Source organism: Daucus carota, chromosome 3 (genome assembly GCF_001625215.2).
Source record: "Daucus carota subsp. sativus chromosome 3, DH1 v3.0, whole genome shotgun sequence".
Lineage (NCBI taxonomy): Eukaryota > Viridiplantae > Streptophyta > Magnoliopsida > Apiales > Apiaceae > Daucus > Daucus carota.
The window spans coordinates 36,668,711-36,680,300 of NC_030383.2; the positions used below are offsets into that span (position 1 = coordinate 36,668,711).

Consider the following 11,590-nt stretch of genomic DNA (forward strand, 5'->3'; position numbering starts at 1 on the left):
AGAAGTTACTGATGCTAAAAAGAAGGAATTTGACACATTGAAGCTGTGTGACAAGAAAACCAAAAGCCACATGCTAATGCTTATGGATTATAATCTCATTAAAGTTTTTGAAGAATTGATCCAGTCAATGAAGAATCGAGATATTTACCGATTGAAGATTGATCTAGTCAATGAATAGTCAACTATTCCAAAGTTGAGCTTGACCAAGTAAAAGCCATAGTCACTGCTCCAATATACTCAGGCGCAAGAAATGCTAAAGGAATTAATTATTTTATTTTATAAATTTATAAATCTGTTTTATAAATTTAATTAAATTTAATTTAAACTTTTAGTTGAGTTTATTGTGACTTTGTTAAATTTATTTTATAAACTTAAATAAATTTATTTTATAAACGTTAACAAATTATTAAATATCGTTCAAAAAAACAAATTATTAAATAAATTTAGTAAAATTTATTTTTAAACTTTTAAAGTTTATTATTTAGATTTTATAAAGTTTCATATAAATTTTATAAATTTATTATCTGAATTGTATGAGTTTATAATCCAAATTAAAATAAAATATGTAATATCCGGGGATTTCACGACTTGTATTTCAAATATTATATACAAATGTGCTATTTTATGTGGAATTAGAAATAAATAAATATTATATTATATTCCAGTTGGATGAGGTGGTATATGATTTATGAATTTGAGTCAACAGTCAAGGAACCGAAAAGTGATTATTTACGAGGATTTAAACGAGAAATGAGTGGGTTATTAATTTCATGAAAAATATATGAGTACATGATTTTGTGACCCGTATGTATTGATACGGTAAGTGGATAAAGTGAATTTATGACCGATAAAGGATATCGGATTTTACGCAAATGACGGAAATTGAAAAGTGTGAGTAAATATATTTTGATACATTAATTAATGAAAGTATGAGATTTGATTGTGGATGTATGACTACGTGCTATATGACTTGTACGTGTTGGAATATGTGATTGATGTGTTTTTAGATGGTTTTAAATATTTTATTATGTGAGAATATGAGTATATGAGCTCTTACATATTTTTGTAAAATATTTGAGATGTGATAAAATCATGGAATTTGCTCTAGAATATTCCTAGAGACTTTTTAAAAATGATCGTTGAATTTATTTCAGTGATTTACTATTTTAAAATGATTTTATAATCATTATTTTGATTATCGAGCATTATCTTGTAAAATTCATATAAAATAATCTATGCGCTCAAAAATTATTTTAAAAATATGGTGAGAAAGATAATTTCATCTTCTATATTTTAAAAATATAGTCCGAGTTGTTCAGAGCAATTTCATAGAAGTTTTATAATTTACAAGCTCATTTTCAGGATTTTCAGCATATGATAATATAAGGTAAAAAAAACCAGTTTTTGATGCAAAATTATAGAAATGCCCCTGGTTCTTTAACCCCAATTCAGCTCCTTCTCCAGACCACTCTCGACACTTCTCCATCTCTCTCAACTCTCCATTCTCTCTCTTTCTCTTGCTCTCTTATTTCTCTTGATTTTTATATACAAGCTTTGGGGTAAGTTTTAATTGAGTTATTTTCAAACCCTTCTTTAACTGTTAAAGTTTTGATTATGTGATGGTGTTGTGCAATTGTTTGTGGAGGATGGGGGTGAGAACTCGGGGAATTGGCACCCGAATTGGGCCACCCACGACTCACCGTCACCGGTGATGATGAATTCGGACCCGGTGACATGGGTTTATAAATTTGAATCTTGTTTTTGGTTTGATATAAATTTGGTTTGATTTTGTAAGGATGAGATGAACATGTGTATTCTATTAGCTGTATGTTGGCTTCCTTTGTTCAATTCAAGTTATATGGGTTTTATTAATGACTAGAATGAGTAGTGATTGTGTGTTTTTCTTTAAGTTTGGTTGCTACTGTAAATTGACTCGGTCAGTGCTTATATTAGCTCAGACCTTAAAACAAATTGCATATTTGGATTCGTTGCCAAAAAATAGCTGGGATAGGCTCTTGAATCATGTTAATCGGATTAAAAATGAATGAGTTATAGGCGGTCAAAGTTTGGCCATGGCAGTTGACTTCGAGGAGAGAGAAATTCTGGTTGATGTGATGAAGAAGATGATGACGTGGCGAGCTGTCATTGGCTAGAATATTGAAATCAGTATTTAATTTATTTGAAGGGCTATATGAATGAGTTTGAAGAAGTGTTTAATATGAAAATTTAAGTAAATGAACTTCCAGATTTATTGGAATAATTAGATTTTTGGTTTGAGTTATAAAATTTTAACTTTGGTATTAGTTAAATGGTGAAAGATGAGACAATAAAGTTGTTGGCTGGTTTTAAATGATGCATATATATGTATATTCTTTGTAATAGAAATTTTACTTGATCATGATGTTTTTTGGTTGTTGGTGTCGGCTTGAGTCCGACTGGAAGTTGATAAAACAAAGGAGGTGCTGCCAGAATTTTTATATAATAATAATAATAATAATAATAATAATTTCTAGAGGCGCACCTATGTATTTTATTAACTTACCTGTTTATAATATATTATGTGACAAATGTGATTATGTGTTACGTGTTACAGTTATATGTGATTATGTCATGTGTATTTGTATGAAGTTTATATACGATTAAATGATACGCGAATCGATGGGGTAGATTAGTTTAGACGTTCTAAGTGAATGTTCAGTATTGAAAGGGATACTAAAGTTAGCGTTATTACGCGTGTAGATTCGAAAGACGAGGTCGTGAAGCTTAAGAAAGGAAAGGCTCCATTAGGTGACAGTTAGAGGATTACTTTATCAAGTGGAAAGCAAGTTGAGGCAAGTAACTTTCCTCTTTCTTTTAAGCAGTTTATTGATGAATGATATACGTACTATCACCTTTGGACTACCTTTTGAATTATGAAAGCCTGATTTACTTTCTCATTGAATATAATGTCTCACTTTTGAATACAAGCTCTTCCATGAAGATCATGCTTTTGTATCCAGTACATTCTTATAGTGAAATATCTATCTTTTGATCGAATAATATTTCTTTTCCATATACTTGACCACCATAAGTAAATGGAACTTGTTTCTGTAAATAAAGTTAAGAATGATTTTAAACTTGCGAGTGATTGCAAGTGTCCAAATGATTTGGAAGGTTGGTAAGTTTTTTTTTTAGAACGAAAGATATTTTTTTAAAGAAGAGAGTTTTCCAATTTAATGGTTTTCCACGGAACTCTATTGATTGGAGGCGTAAGTGGCCGAGTAACGCCGATCCAGCTATTTGATTATGAAGACCAGTGAGGGCTGGCACATTATGAAGACCAGTGAGGGCTGGCATTTGAAAGGCCAAATAAGTTGCCTTTCGGGTACCCTATTCACGTCCACAGGGACCGTAAAGTCCGGTATGGGGATTGTACGTGGCTGATCACCCGTGCAATCCAGAGCGTTATACATTCCAATCGAGTAAAATGTTTTATGAAAAGAATTGTCCAGGTGTTGGACTGTTTTGAAAACGAGATGGTTTTGTGATGAAAAATAAAGTTTTGATGAAAGGTTTGATTTGAAGGAAATGTTATGAAAAAGGAATTTTTACAAGAGTTTTGAAAAGAAAAGTGTTTTTATGAAATGATTTCTATGGAGTGATCCTTAACTTTGAATCTCTATTATGACCTTTGTACCTTAGTCAATAACCAAAAACCCTTCATCTTATTTTGTTGAATAGTTTAATTTATTTGTTCTTTATAGTTACTTGCTGAGCTTTTGTAGCTCATTCTGTTGTTTATCTAACCCTGACAGCTAAGCAAGAGGAAGATGGCCAGTCCTAGGTGCTCAGTTCGTTAGACTGTCTACATCCCCCTCTCTATTTCGTTAGATTACTTTACCAGCTCAGATAGAGGACGCTTTGGATAGTCAGTGGGGAGTAAGTATGTTAGTATGGACCGTTGTAAACAGTACCTATGAAATGTTTTATATAATTCCAAGTCAGAATTATGGTTGATGCTATTTATTAAGGGTTTGTAATGAGTTTATATTAATATATTTTGGTTAGTAGTTGTAACTTGTTTCATACCATCACCTGTTAAAGATCCTTGTGGTGTAAAGGGGTTGAGTATTTATATTGTTAAATCCGGGTTGCGCTTGTTAAAGTGGAGTTGTGACCCCTCAATCTAGACCCCGGATTGGGAGGGCGTCACAGTTGGTATCAGAGCTACAGGTTTTGGTCCCTGAAACAAGTTATAATAGGCGGGTCTTAGGAAAACCACATAAGTTAAGTGTGGGTTCCTAACCCATATAGGGTTCAATTGAGATTATCAGATATAGTCCTAACGAGTTAAGTTTATAAGAGTAGAATAACGTGTCTGAGTTAGAATCGAAGACGTTTAGATGAGCGTCATTGACTTGTGATGCCAAGGTCGGGCTTATAAGGTGTATAAGTTGGCAAGGTGGATGTTAATTAATTTAGGGGTGGTTTTAGATCACCAATGATCATGTCAAGTTTATTCTAGTCAAGACAATTGATGGAATATGTGACTGGTGGTCGTTGTATCTCTATACCAGTAGGATTAGAGTTACTTGAGTTTGTGTCGAGTCACCAAGATGACTATGTTATCCTAGATTTGTTTTGGTGGTTGTAGTAGTTGGTTTGCAGCTGGTTACACTTATGGAATATTTCCCAGTTTTTCCCTTATTTGATCATGTAGCCACATTGTTTGTTGTCTTTCATTTCAAACTTGTTTTTGTAACCCTGATCATCATTATAACTACCTATGCATTTCTTTTCATAACATTGTTGCACTATACTATATCTTTCACATATGTTTCAAATAATACCTATGCTTAATATCTATGTTTCAGTATAATACCCTGAACTCTTACCCTATGATTTCTATGATATGGCGAACAACTTATGTGGTAATAGAGCTGCATGTGCTAAAATTTTAAAATGTTGGAATTATATATAAAAGGTGGTTAAGAAGAGATTGTTTTATGATGTATTGCCATGTTAGCATGTTGCCTAATAGGTTGCTTGTCTATTCATCAGAAAAATGTCAACCACACCAACCAACCCAGATGAGGATAATCAGAATCAAGGTCGGGATCAAGAAGACCCTACCATGACTCAGATTCTTCGTCTTCTTCAGCTGCAAACCGCTGCTTTGAACCAGCAGCCCCAAGCTCCTCGAGTCGGAAGCTTTAAAGCTTTCCAATCCCTCCACCCACCTGAATTTAGGGGAACTACAGATCCAATTAAAGCGAAGTCCTGGATAAAGGAAGTGGAAAAAGCTTTTGCTTTGACGGAGGTTGGTGAAAATAAGAAAACAGAATATGCGAGTTTCTATTTGAAAGACGAGGCAAATTTCTGGTGGGAGTCCACCAAGACCTTAGAAGGAAATGGTGTTATTACGTGGGAAAGGTTTACGGAGTTATTTTTGGAAAAGTATCTACCTCAATACTTACAAGATCAGTTGGAAGTCAAGTTCTTAGAATTGAAGCAGGAAGGTATGACTGTAGCAGAATATGAGGCAAAGTTTTCAGAATTGGCAAGGTTTGTGCCAGAGTATGTGAATACGGAACACAAAAAGGCAAAACGGTTTCAACAAGGGCTTAAGTCATGGATACGTAGTCGAGTGGCCGTTTTTGAACTCCAAACATATGCTGCAGTGGTTCAGAAGGCTATGATTGTGGAAGGTGAAAGTGAGATGTCAAAAAGAGAGAATGATAGTAAGAAAAGAAAATTTGAAGGATCGGAAGAAAGTCAAGGGCAAACAAGTGGAAAGTTTAAAGGAAAATTCAGGAAGGGTTCTGACAACCCAACCAATAAAGGATTTCAAGGATCCAAGCCCGGAAATGTCGGACAGAGTAACTGTTTCCCCGGTCAAAGTCAGCAGCAGAAAGGCAATAGACCTCCAGCCCCAGATTGTAAGACTTGTGGGAGGAAGCATTCTGAAATCTGTAATAAGCCTAACATCACTTGCTTCAAATGTAACAAGAAGGGCCATTATTCTTCAGAATGTACTAGTACTTCGGGCAAGAAGGGTGTGACATGTTGTAAGTGTGGAAAGTTGGGCCATATGGCAAGAGATTGCAAGGAACCTGTCCAACAAGCAAATGTTTTGAGGATAGCTGGATCACCACCACCGACACCTCCAGTACAACCAAGAGCCAGAACTTTTAATATGACGATGAAAGATGCTGTTCAGGACTCAGATGTGGTCGCAGGTATGCTTGTCGTGAACTCTTTAAATGCAAAAGTATTAATCGATTCTGGAGCTACTAAGTCTTTTATATCCAATAACTTTGTTGATAAATTGGCTTATGCTATGCAACCGTTAGAACCCAACTTAGTTATAGAAGTGGCTAATTAGGATAAAGTATCGGTTGATAGTATATGTCCTAGTTGTGACATAGAGATAGAAGGTTGTCATTTCTTTGCGAACTTGATACCTTTCAAGATAGGAGAATTTGATATCATCTTAGGAATGGACTGGTTAGCAGACCATGATGCTCAAATTGAGTGCAAGAATAAGAAAGTGAGATTAAAGTCCAAGAATAATAAGGAAGTCGTCTTTCGAGGACGAAAGCAAGAGAAGAAGTTTCTAACAATGATTCAAGCAAAAAGATTATTAAGACAAGGATGTGAAGCCTATCTAGCTCATGTAGTCGATGTTAGTAAGGAACCACCCAAGATTGAAGAAATTCCAATTGTTAATGAGTTTCCCGATGTTTTCCCTGATGAGTTACCTGGATTGCCACCAGATCGAGAGATAGAATTCACGATTGATTTGGCACCTGGAACTGAACCTGTGTCGAAAGCTCCTTATCGAATGGCACCTGTAGAAATGAAAGAGTTAGTTATGCAATTGCAGGAATTATTGGATAAACGATTTATTCGACCAAGCGTATCACCATGGGGAGTGCCGGTTTTGTTTGTCAAGAAAAAGGATGGAAGCATGAGGTTATGTATCGACTATCGTGAACTTAATAAGTTAACCATTAAGAATAAATATCCATTACCACGTATCGATGATCTGTTTGATCAATTAAAGGGAGCGACATGTTTCTCTAAGATTGATTTGAGATCCGGTATCACCAGTTGAAGATCAAAGCGGAAGATATACCTAAAACGGCATTTCGTACGAGGTATGGACATTACGAGTTCTTAGTGATGTCTTTTGGGCTGACAAATGCACCTGCCGCATTCATGGACTTGATGAACAGAGTTTTTAAGGAGTATTTGGACAAGTTCGTAATCGTGTTTATGGACGATATTTTGATTTATTCTAAAACGGAAGCAGAACAATGCGAACATTTGAGGATAGTCCTTGGAATATTTAGGAAAGAGAAGTTGTATGCCAAATTCTCTAAATGTGAGTTTTGGCTAAAGAAAGTTCAGTTTCTTGGTCACGTAGTGAGCAGTGAAGGCATCAAAGTGGACCCTGAAAAGATCGAAGCAGTAATGAATTGGGAAAGGCCAAAGACACCCACAGAAGTTAGGAGTTTTCTAGGACTAGATGGATATTATCGGAGATTTGTACAGGACTTTTCGAAGATTACGGTTCCATTGACAAAGTTAACCAGAAAGAACGAAAAGTTTGTATGGACGGACAAGTGTGAAGAGAGTTTCCAGGAACTAAAGAAGAGGTTGGTATCAGCGCCAGTGTTGGTTTTACCAGATGAAAAAGGGGATTTCGTGATCTATAGTGATGCTTCTCATAGAGGGCTAGGATGCGTTTTAATGCAACATGGAAAAGTGATTGCTTATGCTTCTCGGCAATTGAAGCCTCACGAGCAGAAATATCCAACTCATGACTTGGAGTTAGCAGCAATTGTTTTTGCACTTAAAATTTGGAGACATTATTTATACGGAGAAAAATGTGAAATCTATACAGATCATAAGAGATTAAAGTACATCTTTACTCAAAAGGAATTGAATATGAGACAAAGACGATGGTTGGAACTGATTAAGGATTATGATTGTACGATAAACTACCATCCTGGAAAAGCTAATGTGGTGGCAGATGCTTTGAGCTGAAAGGAAAGACTGAATATGTTAACATCATCGAAAGAGTTAGTGAAAGAATTTGAAAAGTTAGAACTTGAGGTACGAATACCAGAGTCACAAGACAACATGATGTATACAATGACCTTTCAACCTGAGTTGTTCGAAAAGATTCGACGATGTCAAGAGCAGGTGATGCTTCAAGAGAAATATAAGTTGTCCGGCGAAGAGATAAATAGTCAAAAGGATGATAAAGGCATATTGAGATTTTCTTCTCGTATTTGGATTCCTGATGTCACAGAATTGAAGCATGAAATTTTACATGAAGCTCACAATTCAAGATATTCAATCCATCCCGAAAGTACCAAAATGTATAGGGATTTAAAGGAAAACTTTTGGTGGCCAAATAGGAAGAAAGAGATCGCAGAGTGGGTAAGCAAATGTTACACGTGTCAAAGAGTAAAAGCAGAACATCAAAGACCAAGTGGACTGCTTCAGCCATTGGATATCCCTGAATGGAAGTGGGACCACCTTGCTATGGATTTTGTAGTAGGACTACCAAGAACCCGAGCTAACCATGACACCATCTGGGTGATTATCGATCGATTAACCAAATCGGCACATTTTCTACCTATCAATGAAAGATTTTCATTAGATAAGTTGATTAAGTTATATTTGGATGAGATTGTTATGCGACACGGAGTACCGGTGTCTATTGTGTCGGACAGAGATCCCCGATTCAATTTGAGATTTTGGCGACAATTTCAAGAGCATTTGGGAACTAAGCTGAATATGAGTACCGCTTATCATCCACAGACGGACGGACAAAGCGAAAGAACTATTCAAACAATTGAAGATATGTTAAGAGTTTGTGCATTGGATTTTAAGGGAAATTGGGACGATCATTTGCCTTTGGTGGAATTTTCTTACAACAACAGTTACCACGCAAGTATTGGTAATGCCTCCATATGAGGCTTTGTATGGAAAAAAGTGTAGATCTCCTTTATATTGGGATGAAGTTGGTGAGCGTAAGCTTTCAGGTCCAGAGTTGATTCAAGAGACCAAAGAAAAAGTGGAATTGATTCGGAAAAGATTGATTGCTGCACAAGATAGACAGAAAAAATATGCTGATCAAAGTCGAAAAGATATGGAATTCGAGCCTGGAGAGAAAGTATTGATAAAAGTATCACCGTGGAAAGGACTCTCCAGATTTGGAAAGAAAGGGAAGCTAAGTCCAAGATATATCGGACCTTTTGAGATATTAAAGAAAATTGGAAATGTTGCTTACGAGTTTGCTCTACCGCCTCAGATGCAACATATTCATAATGTCTTTCACAATTGGAAATTGTTAAGCGAAATGCTTAACAAGTATCCTCATTTATTTACTTAGGTATGATTCTGGGGACAGAATCCTTTTAAGGGGGGAAGGATGTAATATCCGGGGATTTCATGACTTGTATTTCGAATATTATATACAAATGTGCTATTTTATGTGGAATTAGAAATAAATAAATATTATATTATATTCCAGTTGGATGAGGTGGTATATGATTTATGAATTTGAGTCAACGGTCAAGGAACCGAAAAGTGATTATTTACGAGGATTTAAACGAGAAATGAGTGGGTTATTAATTTCATGGAAAATATATGAGTACATGATTTTGTGACCCGTATGTGTTGATACGGTAAGTGGATAAAGTGAATTTATGACCGATAAAGGATATCAGATTTTACGCAAATGACGGAAATAGAAAAGTGTGAGTAAATATATTTTGATACATTAATTAATGAAAGTATGAGATTTGATTGTGGATGTATGACTACGTGCTATATGACTTGTACGTGTTGGAATATGTGATTGATGTGTTTTTAGATGGTTTTAAATATTTTATTATGTGAGAATATGAGTATATGAGCTCTTACATATTTTTGTAAAATATTTGAGATGTGATAAAATCATGGAATTTGCTCTAGAATATTCCTAGAGACTTTTTAAAAATGATCGTTGAATTTATTTCAGTGATTTACTATTTTAAAATGATTTTATAATCATTATTTTGATTATCGAGCATTATCTTGTAAAATTCATATAAAATAATCTATGCGCTCAAAAATTATTTTAAAAATATGGTGAGAAAGGTAATTTCATCTTCTATATTTTAAAAATATAGTCCGAGTTGTTCAGAGCAATTTCATAGAAGTTTTATAATTTACAAGCTCATTTTCAGGATTTTCAGCATATGATTTTAATCTTGCAAGTGATTGCAAGTGTCCAAATGATTTGGAAGGTTGGTAAGTTTTTTTTTTTAAAACGAAAGATATTTTTTTAAAGAAGAGAGTTTTCCAATTTAATGGTTTTCCACGGAACTCTATTGATTGGAGGCGTAAGTGGCCGAGTAACGCCGGTCCAGCTATTTGATTATGAAGATCAGTGAGGGCTGGCACATTATGAAGACCAGTGAGGGCTGGCATTTGAAAGGCCAAATAAGTTGCCTTTTGGGTACCCTATTCACGTCCAGAGGGACCGTAAAGTCCGGTATTGGGATTGTACGTGGCTGATCACCCGTGCAATCCAGAGCGTTATACACTCCAATCGTATAAAAATGTTTTATGAAAAGAATTGTCCAGGTGTTGGACTGTTTTGAAAATGAGATGGTTTTGTGATGAAAAATAAAGTTTTGGTGAAAGGTTTGATTTGAAGGAAATGTTATGAAAAAGGAATTTTTACAAGAGTTTTGAAAAGAAAAGTGTTTTTATGAAATGATTTCTATGGAGTGATCCTTAACTTTGAATCTCTATTATGACCTTTGTACCTTAGTCAATAACCGAAAACCCTTCATCTTATTTTGTTGAATAGTTTAATTTATTTGTTCTTTATAGTTACTTGCTGAGCTTTTGTAGCTCATTCTGTTGTTTATCTAACCCTGGCAGCTAAGCAAGAGGAAGATGGCCAGTCCTAGGTGCTCAGTTCGTTAGACTGTCTACATCCCCCTCTCTGTTTCATTAGATTGCTTTACCAGCTCAGATAGAGGACGCTTTGGATAGTCAGTGGGGAGTAAGTATGTTAGTATGGACCGTTGTAAACAGTACCTATGAAATGTTTTATATAATTCCAAGTCGGAATTATGGTTGATGCTATTTATTAAGGGTTTGTAATGAGTTTATATTAATATATTTTGGTTAGTAGTTGTAACTTGTTTCATACCATCACCTGTTAAAGATCCTTGTGGTGTAAAGGGGTTGAGTATTTATATTGTTAAATCCGGGTTGCGTTTGTTAAAGTGGAGTTGTGACCCCTCAATCTAGACCCCGGATTGGGAGGGCGTCACAAAATACTTTACGACCATGAGGGGTACAAAGTACAGGTTCATGTACTGATTAGTTAATGCAAGTCATGCATTGGCATGTCTTTTGTTGTCTATGACAAAGTACAGATTCATGTACTCAGGTTTTCAATAACTTGAAATGCTGTGAAATGGTTCTAAGTGAAGGAGTGGTACCACCCACATGTTGAAGAGCCACTTGAATTACTATCGCATGAAGCGCAAAATTTTCCAAGGCAAGTGTTGGAAGCGACACTTGTATATAAGAC

At 35.3% G+C, this 11,590-nt stretch overlaps 1 protein-coding gene across 2 annotated transcripts; it reads left to right on the plus strand.

Annotated features, from left to right (window-relative positions):
• The first annotated feature begins 1,434 nt into the window (after positions 1-1,434).
• LOC108212414 (uncharacterized) lies at positions 1,435-11,259 on the plus strand. Of its 2 annotated transcripts, XM_064088663.1 has the most exons (4): positions 1,435-1,559; positions 2,740-2,831; positions 5,041-6,218; positions 10,930-11,259. In XM_064088663.1, exons 3-4 carry the CDS (start codon positions 5,045-5,047, stop codon positions 10,956-10,958), a joined length of 1,203 nt encoding a protein of 400 aa, XP_063944733.1. In that variant the 5' UTR covers positions 1,435-1,559; positions 2,740-2,831; positions 5,041-5,044; the 3' UTR covers positions 10,959-11,259. The 2 variants fall into 2 exon arrangements, 1 of the variants encoding a protein (XP_063944733.1); XR_010289614.1 differs by lacking the exons at positions 5,041-6,218; positions 10,930-11,259 and adding an exon at positions 3,795-5,019.
• Positions 11,260-11,590: the final 331 nt, after the last annotated feature.

Bases quoted from the DNA above. Each gene is read 5' to 3' on its own strand.
- LOC108212414 (XM_064088663.1), top strand. From the start codon at position 5,045: ATGTCAACCACACCAACCAACCCAGATGAGGATAATCAGAATCAAGGT. The intron at 6,219-10,929 runs GTATGCTTGTCG...TAACCCTGGCAG, and splicing joins GGACTCAGATGTGGTCGCAG to CTAAGCAAGAGGAAGATGGC.